Source organism: Lynx canadensis, chromosome A3 (genome assembly GCF_007474595.2).
Source record: "Lynx canadensis isolate LIC74 chromosome A3, mLynCan4.pri.v2, whole genome shotgun sequence".
Taxonomy (NCBI): domain Eukaryota; kingdom Metazoa; phylum Chordata; class Mammalia; order Carnivora; family Felidae; genus Lynx; species Lynx canadensis.
In genome coordinates, this window is record NC_044305.1 from 14,798,423 (window position 1) to 14,815,804 (window position 17,382).

At 45.5% G+C, this 17,382-nt stretch overlaps 1 protein-coding gene across 1 annotated transcript in view; it reads right to left on the reverse strand.

Moving 5' to 3' along the window:
• DNTTIP1 (deoxynucleotidyltransferase terminal interacting protein 1) overlaps window positions 1–17,343 on the reverse strand; it is a 28,336-nt gene extending 10,993 nt beyond the window's left edge. Inside the window, exons 1-4 of the mRNA XM_030309504.1 lie at window positions 17,224–17,343; window positions 16,595–16,665; window positions 13,833–13,929; window positions 5,985–6,083 (exon numbers count right to left, since the gene is read on the reverse strand). Coding sequence (XP_030165364.1) covers window positions 5,985–6,083; window positions 13,833–13,929; window positions 16,595–16,665; window positions 17,224–17,328 — 372 coding nt within the window. The 5' untranslated portion in view covers window positions 17,329–17,343. The remainder of the gene's footprint in view (window positions 1–5,984; window positions 6,084–13,832; window positions 13,930–16,594; window positions 16,666–17,223) is intronic.
• Between the last annotated feature and the right edge of the window lie 39 nt (window positions 17,344–17,382).

Here is a 17,382-nt window from a genome sequence, read left to right on the forward strand (position 1 = left end):
CGACTGAGCCACTCAGGTGCCCTGAGATTACTTCTAAAAACAAGTTTATACGTGCATTTTCTACCACAGGAAATTGGCGCCTCTCATTCCTGCCTGTTCAAGGGTCAACTGTAATTAATGATCATTGATGAAAAATTAGAAAACTATGTAAAAAAAAAAAATCAAACTTGAAATTTCCCATATGCACAGGCTACCGTTAATATTTCAATGTAAATTCCTCATTACTCTTTTCCTTGTAAATATATACTATATATTTTTCCTAACTAAATGCATTAATACAATACATATTACTTCATAAGCCACTGCTTTTCATTTAATAAATATTTGGCACCAAGTATAGACGTGCTGGGGACATAGTAGTAAATAGCACCTGCAAAGTCCCTGCTCTTGTGGAGCTCACACTCTGTGGGCAATCTGGAAATAAGGAAATCAACAAACATACAAACAAGGTAATTTCAGATCATGATAAATGCTCTGGAGAAAAAAAGTCCAGGCAGATATGACAGACAATTAGCAGAGGGGAGGCTGTTCGGAGAAGGCAGCCTTCTGGGCTGGGCAGGAGGAGGAGGAGGAGGAGGAGGAGGAGGAGGAGGAGGAGGAGGAGGAGGGAGAGGGGGAGGAGGAAGAGGAAGCAGCAGTTAGAAGAAAAGCTGAGGGGAAGCATGTCAGCAGCAGGGAGGAGTGCAAGAGCACCAAGGTGGGAACAGACTTGGCCTGTGTGAAGAAAAAGATGGCCTGGCAAATAACGGGCAGAGGAGAGAGGGGTGAGTGAGGAGCCCTATAGTCATGTGAACACCTGTGTCATGTGAGTGGCATTTGACAGGCCTGGGCACTCCCCACTTCTGGAAACTCTTTCCTACAGGCTCCTGTGGCCACACTTCCCTGGTTTTCCTCCTACTTGTGTGGCCACTCTCTCTCAGCCTTTTCTGCTGGCTCACCTTCCGCAATCTGGTTCATTCTATCTTCTTCCATTTGGTATTCTATCTACTCTCATCACGTTCACAGCTCCACTTAACATCTATAAAGTGACGACACCATAATTAAAAAAAATTTTTTTTGAGTAGAGTTGACACACAATGTTGACTATGATTTTTTTTCTCTTCAGCTGTGGCTTCTCCTTTGAGCTACAGATTTATACAACAGTCTGTCTGATGTCTATGCGCTGAGGTCCCCAAATCTGCTAAGTCTGAACTCATGACCTTCTCCTCCAAACGCTGCAGTGTAGGGTGCATAAGTCTCCGTGTGAAATTATGTGCATATTTTGTGGTAATTTAATTCATACCTGTCTGCCCTAACCAGGCTGTCAGTTTTATGAGGGCAGGAACCCTGCCTGTTCATTTGCCATTTGTTCCTTTGTTTCCTCATTCATTCATTCATTCATTCACTCACTCGCTCACTCACGCAATCACTCAACACTTTGTGTACACATATTACGAGTCATAGTCTCAGGCTGGGAATACTGCAGCGGACAAGATCAGGCCTCAACTCTTGCAAAGCTCAAGCTTTTAGCAGAAGTGGGGGTGGAAAGGGAGACAGGAAGTAGGTGCACGAAGTATTAATAATTTCATATTGAAATAAATGGTAGAAATAAACAAGTAAGGTGACAGAGATTAACTGGAGGTGAGGAAAGGAGTGAGATGGGGTGCTACTTTAGATGGAGTGGCCAGGAAAGGCCTCTCTGATGAGGCAATATTTCAGCCAAAGCTGAAGAAAAGGAGGCACCTATATAAAGAGTTAAGGATAGAACATGCTGGGCAGTGAGAACAGCAGTCGCCACGGTGCCGAGCTTGGTGTACTGGAGAAGCAGAAAGGACTCCAGTACAGCTAGAAGACAGCCAGCGAGGGAGTGGTGGGATGAGATGAAGTTAATGGAGCTAGTGCAGGTAGGGAGGGCTCTGTGGATCATGTTAAGGCATCAGGGTTTTACTCTGCCTGCGGTGGGAAGTCACTGGGTTTTAAAGAGGAGAGCAACGCAATCTGGTTCATCTTTAAAGAGAAAAGTCTGGCTGCCGTGAGAGTGGACCGGAAGAAGGCACGGGGGGAGGCAGCTCCGGGCTCAGATACACATTTGAGAATCATCAGCAGTTAAACTGCTTCAAAGCCACAGGACTGGAGGGAATCACCTAGAATGAGAGTGAGCCGCAGAAGAGAAGGGGTCTGAGGACTGAACTCACGAACGCACCAATGGTTAAGAGGGCAGGTAGAGAAGGTGAGCTGGTCCAGGAAGCCGAGGAGGAGCGGATGCAAAGTCAAGGCACTGGAGAGGAGTGTTCGAAGAAACATGAAATGACCCCCTGGCACAAACGCTACCAAGAAGTAAACTGAGGACACTTTGGGTCCAGAGGATCTGACAACATGGAGGTTACTGGGGACCCTGATATGGGAGGGGTTTTGGTGAAGTGGTGAGGAATGGCACCGAAACAAAGTGAGTGAAAGAATGAACAGCAGGTGCAAAGTGGAGCCAGTGACAGCCTCCTTTCCCAAAGTCTAGCTGTAAGAGGGAACAGGGTGGCAGCCGAAGGAGACCGTGGGTTCAAGGGTGGTCTGTTTTTGTTCCTCACTGCATTCCCCGTGCCCCCATGAGCGAACACACATAGGTGAAAACATACATAGGGAGAAGAAGAAAATGCACCAAAATGTTAATATGACTTACTGCTGGTAGGGAGATCAGGAGGAATTTTAATTTTCTTCCTTATAATTTATTCTGTCTAATTTTAACATAAACCAGCGGCAGGTAACATTTACTGAGTCTTTGTTGCTGAATAAATGTTTTAAGAGTACCACCACATTTAAACCTCACAACAATCCTATGAGGTAGCACCTCTCTACTCACTTTGCAGATGAGAAAATGGAGATTCAGTGAGGTGAGGTAACTTGCCTGAAGTCACACAGTGAGTCCAGCCAGCACTCATATCTGGATGGTGTAAATCAAGAAAAAGCCTGCCTTCTTAACTACTATGCCAAATTGCTAATGGATGTATATTACTTGCATAAATAGAATAAACAAATAAAAACAACTGCTGTGCAAAATAAAATGAAGGACACAAAAAATGCAAGGCAACGGGCTATAGCTAAGATCAGCCATTTCTCCCTAAGAAATCGCCATAAAGGGATAGCTAAGGAGATTAGGGAACATGACTGAGATGGTAAATGTCGGTAACAGAAGTGCAAACAGGCAAATCAAGTCTTAACACAAACAAACTAATTGTATCATGTCCAATGTGAAGAATCTATGTATGTAATGAAGTTCTGCGTGCAGTTTAGACAAGGGGACCCCAAAGAACTTCCGAGTACCTGGCCACCAAAAACTAGGTTCTGTTGTAAGGCAGTTGTGTATTACATTTACTATTTTTTAAAAAATGTTTTTAATGTTTACTCAGTTTTTGAGACACAGAGAGAGAGCCATGAGCAGGGGAGGGGCAGAGAGAGAGGGAGACGGAATCTGAAGCAGGCTCCAGGCTCTGAGATGTCAGCACAGAGACCGAGGCGGGCTCAAACTCACAAACCGTGAGACATTGAGCTGAGCTGAAGTCGGATGCTTAACCGAGCCACCCAGGCGCCCCTTACATTTATTATTTTTATTTTTTTAAGATTTTATTATTATTATTTTTTTTTTTTAATTTTTTTTTTTCAACGTTTATTTATTTTTGGGACAGAGAGAGACAGAGCATGAACGGGGGAGGGTCAGAGAGAGAGGGAGACACAGAATCGGAAACAGGCTCCAGGCTCCGAGCCATCAGCCCAGAGCCCGACGCGGGGCTCGAACTCATGGACCGCGAGATCGTGACCTGGCTGAAGTCGGACGCTTAACCGACTGCGCCACCCAGGCGCCCCAAGATTTTATTATTTTTTAAAGTAATCTCTACACCCAACGTGGGGCTTGAACCCATAACCCCAAGATCAAGACTCGCACACTCTACTGACTGAGCCAGCCAGGGGTCCCTAAGGCAGGCGAGTGTTATAATTATGAATAGAACTCCCATGTATTTAATATCTAGTATGTTCTGCGTCAGTAGTGTATGTATATTTTCTCATTTAATCCTTACAGCAAACCTTGGGGGTAGGGGGGTGGGATTCTTACCCCTAATTTTAGGAATAAGGAAACTGAGGAACAGAAAGGTCAAAAGACTTGTTCAAAGTTTCTTGATTCGTCTCGTTTCAAGATGGACTTTGGGCTTTCTATCTTCCTGTGCTCTAATTCCTGTGCTCTGATCATATACCTTCTGTTCCACATGCTAGCTTCCCAGTCCCATCAATCCCAGCAAGGGGGGAGTCCACAAGGTGGACATGGGGATTCAGGAGACTGGAAAGGTGAAACCATTCGTGGAGTACAGACTATGCCCAGTTCACTTTAATCTCATCTTTCATGGGGACTCCGGCATAGTTTCACACATTTCCCTTCCAATCTCCTCATGGCAGCCAGAGTGGTCTTTCAAAATGCAAATCTCATTAGGCAGCTCTTTTGCTTAAAACACCATAGTACAATTCAGTTTGCAGTGCTCTGCTTGATTTGGCCTCTGCTTACCCTTCCGACCTCATCAAGTATTTTCTCCACCCTCTGAAAATCAGCAACCCTGCCCGCTTTCCGTCCCTTAGATGTACTCCGCTCCCTTACCTTGTAGTGTACTCTCTCATTGCCTCCCACACTCACAGCACTTAGAACAGTTTGTAATCCTAGGTCTATTGTATGATTACTGGAGTAACATCAGGGATCTGGGGGTAAGGACTATGTCCATCTGGCACAGTGCTGTCGGGGCATGGCACAGAAATGGCACACAGTGGGCTCTCGATACATATTACCTGAAGCGAGAAATAAACTCAAAAAAAAGCATTCTAGGGGGCACCTGGGTGGCTTACTTGGTTAAACGTCCGACTTTGGCTTAGGTCATGAACTCATGGTTTGAGAGTTCAAGCCCCACATCAGGCTCTGAGCCTGCTTGGGATTCTCCCTCTCTCTCTGCCCCTTCCCCCTTCCCCCCACCCCCCCGCCCCAAATAAATCAGCTTAAAAAGAAAAAAGCATTCTGGGATGCAACTGAGACTGAAAGTTTATTAATTTAATCTTGATTCAGTTCAAACTTATAGTAATGTTAGCAAACTGCCAGGTTCTATTACCAGCAGACATTACAACTGATTATAATATACTACAGACCCAGAGTGAATTAATGAATTGGCCTCCTGGGAGTTTGGCTAGCTTAATTGTGACAGACCATGAGAAGCAGATCAGCTTTCACTGCACTGGTGGATGGAATCTTGTCCTCTCGAGGCTGAGGCTCTGGCCCTGGTCTCGCTCTTTTCTGAGGCTGTGCCTGAGCAGCTGGCCAGCCAAGCACCCAGAAGACATCACTGTCTCATGTCTGAGAATCGTCCTCACACGACTAAGCTCAAACTAGCCTCTGTGCCTCTGAGTATGAAAAAATTTCCATCTCTGATACCTAGTGGTTTCACAGTCAAGCACAAAATCCGGGTGATGCTGACAATTCCTATTAGTAAGAACAGCTGACACATGCAAACAGGTTCACTTCTATCTTGGGAACACAGCCATATTTATAGACCTGATGTCATGCCTCCTGACCACACCCTGAGAGGCAGAAAGGGTGACAGTCTCCATGATGCCAAAAGGGGCTATAACTACTTGAAGAGTTAAGTCACCAAGTATTTGCAGAGGTGAGACAGTCCTTAGCTATTCTAACTCTTGCTTATTCTGAACCACCGTTTCTTCTTCTGTAAACTAGGGATTAAAATATGCCTTCTGGGATGTCAATGAACTAATACACGTGAAAGTGTCTATCACAGAGCCTGGCACGTGGGAGCCACTTCCCTCCTCTCTGCCAGCAGCAGCTCTAAGCCCTAGATGGATATTAGTGGCTCGTCAGGCACCACACCCCCCGCTCCCCCAAATACCATGAACGAAGTGATCACATTTCTTACTAGAGCCCCGAGGACTAACCCTGTGCCTACATCTCTTGCCCCCTTTGGTCTCACCTGCTCCAGGCAGCTCCGACAGGCCTCCTGGATCAGCTGCTCTGCGTCCACTTCTTCCCCCACATTGTCTCTCACATTCAGTGCTGCCTTCTGGAAGAACTAGGGGGAAGCAGAACAGAGGACAAGGTCAGAAGACCTGCTAATTTGCATCAACTTGAAGGAAATGGAATATAAAAGAGAAGCTTTTGTCTTACCCTCATACAGAAGGGAAAGGGATTATGAATGTGGCTTTGAGATCAGACAGATTTATTAAAAAAATTTTTTTTAAATGTTTATTTTTGAGACAGAGGGAGATAGAGCGCGAGTGGGGGAGGGGCAGACAGAGCGGGAGACACAGAATCCGAAACAGGTTCCAGGTTCTGAGCTGTCAGCACAGAGCCCGATGTGGGGTTCGAACTTACGAACCACGAGATCATGACCTGAGCCGAAGTTGGACGCTTAACCGACTGAGCCACCCAGGAGCCCCGAGATCAGACAGATTTAGAGTCAAATCCTAGGTTCCTCACTTTATTGTCTCTTAAGGAGGGAAATAATCATGGAGATGCCCAAAGGATGGTCATTACAGCATTAATGTATAAGCAGTACAAAACCAAAGAATAACTTAAATGTCCAATTATTGCTCAAATAAATCGTGGTATATCCATACCAGGAAGTAGTGTGCAAATATTAAAAACCACAGTAAGAAAAGGGGCGCCTGAGTGGCTCAGTCAGTTAAGCGTGTTGACTCTTGGTTTCAGCTCAGGTCATGATCTCATGCTGGTGAATTCGAGCCCCGCATCAGGCTCTGTACTGACAATGTGGAGCCTGCTTGGGATTCTCTCTCAGGGACCCTCTCTCTGCCTCTCCCCTGCTCACGCTGTCTCTTCTCTCTCAAAATAAATAAATAAACTCAGAAAAGAAAAAAAAGATTCTCTCTCTCCCCCCCTCTGTTCCCCTCTACTGCTCACTGTTTCTAAAATTAAAAAAACAATCCCTTTCCTTTCCTTTTGAGAAAGAGAGCAAACAGGGGAGGGGCAGAGAGAGAGAGGGAAACAGAATCGGAAGCAGGCCCCAGGCTCTGAGCTGTCAACACAGAGCCTGATGTGGGGCTCAAACTCACAAAACATAAGATCATGACCTGAGCCGAAGTGAGACGCTTAACCAACTGAGCCACCCAGGCGCCCCGAGAATATATTTTTGACATGACAAGGCATTCAAGACATATTGCTAAGTGAAGGAAGCAAGGCATCAAACAGTTTCGTACAGAGTGAGTCTATTTATGTAAAACAGCATAAAGCAAACACAGACAAAAGAACTGTAAAAATTTTATTAAAGTAACAGTGGTGATATTATGGATGACTGTTTTTTTTTTTTTTTTTTTTTTTTTTTTTTTGCTTATCTGTAGTCTCTCAATTTTTACAATGTACCTGTATTACTTTGTATAGGAAAAGAGGAACAGCCCAGGCCAGGAAAGATCCCGAGCATAGAAGGTCCTCACTGAATTTTTTGCCCTATCTGAAAGAAATGTGTGGGATGGACAGCATGAGACCTGGCCAGGGCCCCAGGACACCAGAAGTCCCAATCAGCTGGGGAAAGGGAAGGCAGAAGGTTCCTCTATGGGGGAAGAGGGAGAGCTGGAGTCTGAAAACACTGAGGGACAGGTGATGAGCGGCCTCAGATGGAGTCACTGAGAACACATTCATAGTAAGAGTCCAAGTTGTGTCCTAAAAGAGTGTTACAGAAAAATGCTGGCATCTATAAACACTGCTCCTACTGTGGGAACGTACTTTCTTTCTCTTCTTCTTTTTTTTTATTTTAAGTAGGCTTGGGGCACCTGGGTGGCTCAGTCAGTTGAGTGTCCGACTTCAGGTCACGATCTCGCAATTCATGAGTTCGAGCCCTGCGTTGGGCTCTTTGCTGACAGCTCAGAGCCTGGAGCCTGCTTCGGATTCTGTGATTCCCTCTCTCTGCCCCTCCCCCACTTGCACTCTGTCTCTGAAAAATGAATGTTAAAAAAAATTTTTTTTTAATTTTAAGTAGGCTCCGTGCCCCCCAACTTGGGGGCCTTGAGATTAAGAGTCATGTGCTCTACTGAGTCAGCCAGGCACCCTCAAGGAGATATACTTTCATTTTATTTTATTTAAAATAATTCTTTTTTTTTTTTTTTTAATTTTTTTTTCAACGTTTATTTTATTTTTGGGACAGAGAGAGACAGAACATGAACAGGGGAGGGGCAGAGAGAGAGAGGGAGACACAGAATCGGAAACAGGCTCCAGGCTCTGAGCCATCAGCCCAGAGCCTGACGCGGGGCTCGAACTCACGGACCGTGAGATCGTGACCTGGCTGAAGTCGGATGCTTAACCGACTGCGCCACCCAGGCGCCCCTAAAATAATTCTTGAAAAATGAATCTATCAGTATCTGTATTCAGCTCTTTTTTTTTTTTTTTAATGTTGGTTTATTTTTGAGAGACAGAAAATGAGCAGGGGAGGGGCAGAGAGAGAGGGAGACACAGAATTCGAAGAAGGCTCCAGCCTCGGAGCTGTCAACACAGAGCCCGATGCTGGGCTCGAACCCATGAACCATGAGATCATGACCTGAGCCAAAGTTGGGTGCTTAACCGACTGAATCACCCAGATGCTCCCCCCCACCCCCTGCTTTTTAAGTTTATTTTATTTATTTTGAGAGACAGAGAACAGGAGGGAGAGAAAATCCTAAGCAGTCTCCACACTGTCAGCATGGAGTCTATGTGGGGCTCAAAATCATCAATGGTGAGATCATGACCTGAGCTGAAATCAAGAGTCAGATGCTTAACCAACTGAGTCACCCAGGCACCCACATTTTATATTTGGCAAGGCCAAATGCCTGATATTATTAATGTCCAGCCAAGGAAAAGAGTGAGAAAGTGTGGATTAGAAATCTCACGAGATGAAGAGGAAAATTCTTCAGGCCAAATTAAATGAATGGTCACAGTTTCACTTTAGAACAAAACCCTAAGAACTAGAGATTAATGCTGGTATTCAGTGTTGAGTATTGGCTAAGTGAAAGCTAGTTAAAACAGTCTGGATTCTTTACAGCCAGCAGGGGAGATGGCAGTGTGATGAATATACAGGGGTGACTGTAAGTGATCTCTGGACCTGAGAATGAAATTTGGTCCTGAATAAGGTGTTCGCAAATGCTGCTGGGAGAAATACAAAATTGTACGACCTTCTGGAGAGAAATTTTCTCGGGGCAAAAAATGTTTTCCTTTCTAGCCACCAATTCCATCGCTAGAAATTTATCCTCTAGAAAAACTCTCACAAGCGAATAAAGATGTACACTCAAAGTGTTCAGTGTAGCACTGTTTGTAATAGATAAAAATTTGAAATAATCTGAATGTTCTTGAGACTATCTAGTTGTGGTACATCCATACAATATGCTATTCTGCAACTATTATGAAAGAATCAGGGTGGGGCACCTGGGTGGCTCAGTCGGGTCAGGCAGCCGCCGACTTGATTTCGGCTCAGGTCATGATCACATGGTTCGCGGGATTTCACCTCGCTGACAGTGAGGAGGCTGCCTGGGATTCTCTCTCTCCCTCTCAAAATAAATAAATAAACTTAAAAAAAAAAAAAGTATCAGGGCGACGGGGCGCCTGGCTGACTCAGGCAGTAGAGCACGTGACTCTTGACCTCAGGGTCTTGAGTTCAAGACCCAAGGTAGGCACTGGGATTACTTAGAAAAAAGAAAAAAGGAAAAGAATCAGGGTGAGCTATTATGTACTGACCTAAAAACAGGACCAAATTATATTGTTAAATGAAAATACTGAGTTGCAGAACAGTGTGTGTAAAATGATGCCACGTAGTTTTTGAACATGGGTGTGCGCACACACACACAAATAAGTATGGGAGACTACGTAGTCCCTGTTAACAGTTTGGTATCTCTGGGAGGTTTAAGTGACTTTAGGTTTTTACTTTTCAAAATATTTGTATTATTTTTTCCCCAATATTTTCTTATGAAAAACTTCAAACGTAAAATTGAAACAATTATTCAATCAGTGACTAGCTAACATCTACCACTTAACATTTTGTTACATTTGCTATAACATATTTATTCATCCCTTTGTCCATCCATCAATCTATTTTATGAACTATATTATTAGGATATTTCTTTAAAATTTTTTTTTTTTCAACGTTTATTTATTTTTGGGACAGAGAGAGACAGAGCATGAACGGGGAAGGGGCAGAGAGAGAGGGAGACACAGAATCGGAAACAGGCTCCAGGCTCTGAGCCATCAGCCCAGAGCCCGACGCGGGGCTCGAACTCACGGACCGCGAGATCGTGACCTGGCTGAAGTCGGACGCTTAACCGACTGCGCCACCCAGGCGCCCCTAGGATATTTCTTTTAAAAAGAGGGATGCATTTAGTCATCACACAAATCAATAACGATGAACAGATGAACAATGTCTCAGATAAGATCAGTCATGGCTAGAAGTTACTACCCTAAACATTTTTAAAACAATGGATAGACAGAAGAGGTCAATCAACAGTGTGAACTTATCTGAAGCAGTGATATAATCAAGTCTCTTATCTGAAAACAAGGGTGATAAGGAGATATACATTTTTTTTTTTAAATTTTTTTTCAACGTTTATTTATTTTTGGGACAGAGAGAGACAGAGCATGAACGGGGGAGGGGCAGAGAGAGAGGGAGACACAGAATCGGAAACAGGCTCCAGGCTCCGAGCCATCAGCCCGGAGCCCGACGCGGGGCTCGAACTCACGGACCGCGAGATCGTGACCTGGCTGAAGTCGGACGCTTAACCGACTGCGCCACCCAGGCGCCCCAGGAGATATACATTTTTTAAGTTTATTAATTTATTTTGTGAGACAGAGAGCACGAGGTGGGGGAGGAGCAGAGAGAGAGAGGGAGAGAGAGAATGGGGGTGGGCAGGGGGTAGAGCAGAAAGAGAGGAAGATAAAGAATTCCAAGCAGGTTCTGTGCTGTTAGCCCAGAGCTGGATGTGGGGCTCGATAACACAAACCATGAGATCATGACCCGAGCTGAAATCAAGAGTTGGACGCTTAACTGACTAAACCACCCAAGTGCCCCAATAAGGAGGTATCTCGACAGACTACATAAGAAGGGAGCACAGAGCCACTAATTGTGTTCATCCAGCATTTGTCCAGGAGAGAAAGTTCTTGAATCACGGTATCCACTATTGGGAAATGATAAGGAAAGGGCTTTGGAGACTGGCAATCCTAGACTGACTCCTGGCCTAGCCTTTTCCTAGTGGATTAACCTCTTTACTTCTGCATATGTAAACGTGTGCAGGCATGAGAATACATGGTGCATTCTGGAACATGCAATATTTAGGGGTGGTAATAACCGGGTATATGGGGAGGGGTGGCTGGGGTCTGATCACAGTGGGCCATATACGCCATGTTAAGGAATCTCGATTTCACCCAGAAGGCAATGGAAAGTCACCGAGGGATTTTAAATAGGGAAGTGACACCCTGAGATTTACACCTTAGATGTCACTGGCAGCTGTATGGAAGGTGAGTTGAAAGAGCGGCAGTTACAGCCAGAGCCTGGGTGAGAGAAGATGAAAGCCTGAACCAAGGCAGAGGCAAGGAAGAAGACAGGTGATGAAGGCATGTGTGACGGACGATGAAGTGGAAGGTACAGGACTCCGTGACTGGATGGGGAAGGTGAAGGAAAGGCAGAGTTCTTGGTTTCCAGTTTCTAACTGAATGGTAGTCCCATTCAAACTTCACACTGAGCTCCAAAACTGAGCTCCCGATTCCCTCACTCGTTCCTGCTTTCCTCATAGCAAGTCAGTGGCAATGCTATTTTTATAGCTGCCCAGGGCAGATAACTCAGAAATTGTTTACTTCTGCTCTTTTACCCCACACATCTGAATTGCCAGCAAATCTTGTTGGCACCTTTAAAATACACACTAGAATAGAATAGAATAGAATAGAACAGAATAAAAATAAAATAAAATAAAATAAAATAAAATAAAATAAAATAAAATAAAATAAAATAAAATACACACAGAATCTGGGGCGCCTGGGTGGCTCAGTCAGTTAAGCATCTGACTTGATTTCGGCTCAGGTCACAGTCTCGTGGTTTGTGGGATTAAGCCCCACATTGGGCTCTGTGCTGACACAGCTAAGCCTGCTTGGGATTCTCTCTCCCTCTCTGCCCCCACCTTCCTCACCCCCCACTCATGCACAATCATGTGCGTGCGCTCATGGGCTCTCTCTCAAAATAAAAACTTAAAAAAAAATGCACATGGAATCCGACTCCCAACACCTTTACTGTTAACACTCAAGCCACTATCATCTCAAGCCTCCTAACTGGTCCTCCTGCAGCTGCTTCTTTTCACATCAGAGTGACCCTTTAAAAATATTCAGATCAGGGGTACCTGGGTGGTTCAGTCGGTTAAGCATCTGACTTCAGCTCAGGTCATGATCTCATCGTTTGTGAGTTCGAGCCCTGCGTCGGGCTCTGTGCTGACAGCTCAGAGCCTGGAACTTGCTTCAGATTCTGTGTCTCCCTCTCTCTCTGCCCCTCCCTTGGCTCACACTCTGTGTCTCCCTGTTTCTCAATAATAAATAAACATTAAAAAAATTAAAAAAAAATTCAGATAAGTACTCTGCTCAAAACTCTCCAAGAGCTTCTATTTTACTCAGAGTAAACCCCAAAGTCCTTACTGTGGCCTCAAAGGTTCTGCATGAAAGGGGCCCCTATTTCCTCTCTGATTACCTCATTACCCTCCTACTGGCTCAGTTGGTTCTAGCCACACAGGCAACTTTGTTGCTCTTTTTTTTTTCAAAGTTTTATTTAAGTAATGTCTACACCCAACATGGAGCTTGAACTCATGACCCTGAGATCAAGGGTTGCCAGCCAGCCTTCTCTTCTGAGCCAGCCAGGGGTCCTGACTTTGTTGCTTTGAATGTGCCAAGCATACTCATGCCTGAGGGATTTTGCCCTTGTTCCCTCTACCTGGACTGCTTTTCCCTGATGTGTCCACATAGCTTGTATTTTCCTCACTTTATTCAAGTCTCTGCTCACGTGTGGCTTTCCTAGATACACTCTATGAACTAGAACTGCTCCCCACTGGTCACTCTCCCCCTTCTCTCTGGTGTTCCTAATGCAGTACATATCAGTTTAAAGAGAACAAGGACACTGTCATTTTGGTCATTGCTACATCCTCAGTGCCTTGAACATTCAGTGCCTGCTATTATGGTGGGTTCTCAGTAAATACTTCTTGAATGATTAAACAAATACAAGAAGAGGAAAAGGTTTAGGAAGAAAAACAGTTCAGTTCTGAATATGCTGAGTTTGAAATATCTACGGGACAATCAGGTAGAGTCATGTAGACGTTTATTTATAGGTCTAGCAAGGAATTTTTAAAATTTTAATTAATTTAGAGATGGAGGGAGGGGGGGAGGAGCAGAGAAACAGGGAGACAGAGAATCCCAAGCAGGCTCTGCACCATGGAGCCTGACGTGAGGCTTGAACTCATGAACCATGAGATCATGACCTAAGCCAAAACCAAGAGTTGCATGCTTAACCAAATGAACCACCCAGGTGCCCCAAAAGGAATTTTAAATAATAATAATGGTGATACTACTAAACAAATAAAAACACTTGTTCGAAGCACAGTGCTGAGCACATTACACTTAAATCATTTTATGCTCATAATGACTTGACAAAGAGGTATTCAAATTACCCCCCAAAGAGGGGAGAAAAGTTCTCAGGGATTCAGAATAGGAAACCTTTACACATCTGTGCACTAGAGAGAGCCAGGGGGATTGTGATGCAGGAAAGACCTGTCCGTGAATCTTTGTCCGTCTTAATTTTTTACTGCTGTGTCCCTCTCACCTTCATGTACTTGTTGAAGACAGTCTGGATCTCCTCATTGATGCTAGGCTGGAGAACAGCTCGAAGGAGGTCCATGGAGATAGCAGGATCTGTGAAACTGCATTCAGGAGGGAGACATAGTTAGGGATCATGTCCCAAACATATCTTTCCTGGTCTGCCCAGCCAATTATTGACATAAACCCCTTTATTTATTAAAAAAAAATTTTTTTAATGTTTATTTATTTCTGAGACAGACAAAAAAAATAAATTTATTTATTTATTTAATGCCCCAGGGAGGGGCAGAGAGAGAGGGAGACACAGAATCAGAAGCAGGCTCCAGGCTCTGAGCTGTCAGTGCAGAGCCTGACGTGGGGCTCGAACCCACGAACCATGAGATCACGACCTGTGCTGAAGTTGGACACTCAACCGACTGAGCCACCCAGGTGCCCCTATGTTTATTTATTCTTGAGACAGAGACAGAGCATGAACAGGGGAGGGGCAGAGAGAGAGGGAGACACAGAATCCGAAATAGGCTCCAGGCTCTGAGCTGTCAGCACAGAGCCTGACGTGGGGCTCAAACCCACAGACCATGAGATCACGACCTGAGCTGAAGTCGAACGCTCAACCAACTGAGCCACCCAGGCGCCCCTGACACAAACTCCTTTAATGAGAATAATAGATAGCTTCTACTGAAAACAAGCTATGTGCCCAGATGTAGTATACACTACACAGATGTATGGCTTTATTCCATTTTCATAATAACCTGTGAAATGAGCATTACTTTTCTAAAAAAATTATTTTTTTAATTTACACCCAAGTTAGTTAGCATATAGTGCAACAATGATTTCAACGTTTATTTATTTTTGGGACAGAGAGACACAGGGCACGAACGGGGGAGGGGCAGAGAGAGAGGGAGACACAGAATCGGAAACAGGCTCCAGGCTCTGAGCCATCAGCCCAGAGCCCGACGCGGGGCTCGAACTCCCGGACTGCGAGATCGTGACCTGGCTGAAGTCGGACGCTTAACCGACTGCGCCACCCAGGCGCCCCAGTGCAACAATGATTTCAGGAGTAGGTTCCTTAATGCCCCTTACCCATTTAGCCCATCCCCCTTCCCACAACCCCTCCAGCAACCCTGTTTGCTCTCTATATTTAAGAGTCTCTTATGTTTTGTCCCCCTTCCTGTTTTTATATTATTTTTGCTTCCCTTCCCTTATTTTCATCTGTTTTGTATCTTAAATTCCTCATGTGATATTTGTCTTTCTCTAATTTTACTTAGCATAATACCCTCTAGTTCCATCCACGTAGTTGCAAAAGATTTCATTCTTTTTTACTGCTGAGTAATACTCCATCGTGTGTGTGTATGTGTATGCATATATATATATATATATATACCGCATCTTCTTTATCCATTTATCCATCGATGGATATTTGAGCTCTTTCCATACTTTGGCTATTGTTGATAGTGCTGCTATAAACATTGGGGTGCATGTGCCCCTTCGAAACAGCACACCTGTATCCCTTGGATAAATACCTAGTAGTGCTATTGCTGGGTTGTAGGGTAGTTATATTTTTAATTTTTTGAGGAACCTCCATACTGTTTTCCAGAGTGGCTGCACCAGTTTGCATTCCCACCAGTAGTGCAAAAGAGATCCTCTTTCTCCGCATCCTCGCCAACATCTGTTGTTGTCTGAGTTGTTAATGTTAGCCATTCTGACAAGTGTGAGGCGGTATCTCATTGTGGTTTTGATTTGTATTTCCCTGATGATGAGTGATGTGGCGCATTTTTTCATGTGTCGATTGGCCATCTGGATGTCTTCTTTGGAGAAGACATTCATGTCTTTTGCCCATGAAATGAGCATTCTTTTTTTAAATGTTTTATTTATTTTTGACAGAGACAGAGCACGAGCGGGGGAGGGGCAGAGAGAGAGGGAGACACAGAATCCGAAGCAGGCTCCAGGCTCTGAGCTGTCAGCACAGAGCCTGACGCAGGGCTCGAACTCACAGACCGCAAGATCATGACCTGAGCCCAAGTCAGACGCTCAACCTACTGAGCCACCCAGGCGCCCCGAAATGAGCATTATTCTTAAAGTGTTTTATGAAATACAAAATCTATATGCTTTAACAAATAGTTTTAGTGAACATCCATTTAATCACTACCCGAGTCAAGAAATATAATCCACATCCTATAGGCCTATCTTGTACTCTCTCCCTTCACGGAGATAAATACTACTAGCCCCACTTTTTTCTGAACCTCCATGCTATTCTTTCTTTTTAGCAGTTTATTTATTAAATTTTTTAAATATTTATTTTTGAGAGAGAGAGAGAGAGAGAGAGAGAGTGAGTGAGTAGGGGACGGGCAGAGAGAGAGAGGCACAGAATCCAAAGCAAGCTCTACACTCCGAGCTGTCAGCACAGAGCCCAATAAGGGGCTGGAACCCATGAACTATGAGATCATGACCTGAGCCGAAGTTGGACGCTTAACCGACTGGGCCACCCAGGCGTCCCTCTGGATCTCTTTATAGCCCTCAACCACAGAGCCAGTGAGTGTTAGGGATCTTAGGCACGGTTGAATCCATGACTACCCCTCATTTGGTACATCAGTTCAGAGGAGACAATGATTCAACCAAGGTCACACAGAGTTACAGAATCTTAGTCTCCTCTTTCTTAGTCCAGTGCTCTTTCCAATGGCTCATTATCTCTTCTCAGCTCGGTGCAGTGGGGACCCCAAAGGTGCCATCCAAGCCAATGCCTGGGAGGTAAATACGCAAGACCAGCCTTACCTTGTCGTCATCTGTGAGCGGCGGCCCCTTCGCTGCACCTGCCGGTGCTTTATCATTATGTTCCAAGGGTTCTGTGGGGACCAAGGGAACGGGTGTCACTGAGGTCCATGACACTGGGGTGGAGGGTGGAGATGAACTTAAACGTAAACATCCCCGCTTCTCTGGGACGGGGTTGGCGGGAGGGCAGCGGTTGAAAGGCCCTGCCCGGGAGGAGGAACTGAAGAAAAGTTTCCTGCCTCGAAAGGTCCCAACCCCACCTTTTCTGGAACGGCAGGAGGAAGGTAACCAGTGTTTACCGAGGGGCTGGCTACTCTGGGGCCGGTGGTGTGCTGGGCGCTTTCCTCGTACTTACACCCCATCCCCACAACTTTATGAGGCAGGCACTAATCATCTCCATTTTACAGAAGAGGAAACTGGAGCTCAGGGGTTGGCAGGACTTGCTCACGTCACCTAGCTAGGAAGGCGGCATCAGAATTTGAATCCAGGTCGTTGGACTGCGAAAACGCCAACTCCCTGGGCAGCAGCACCAGCCGCCGCGTTCTCTCACCCGCGGGCCAGGGTCCTGGGAGCCCGAGGCCCAGCCGGCCCGAGCCCAGGCCCAGCCCCGGCCTCCCCGGGGGCGCCCTCACCGTGAGAACCAGCTGCCCCGCTGCGCCCGCGTCGCCCAGGTCGGGGCCGCCCCGCTCTGCCCCGCTGGGTCCCCGCGGCTGCTCGGCGTCGCCAGTGGCCCCCATGGCTCCCCCGGCCCCCACAACTTCAGACCGACTCTACCACCGGCCGGAAAGTGG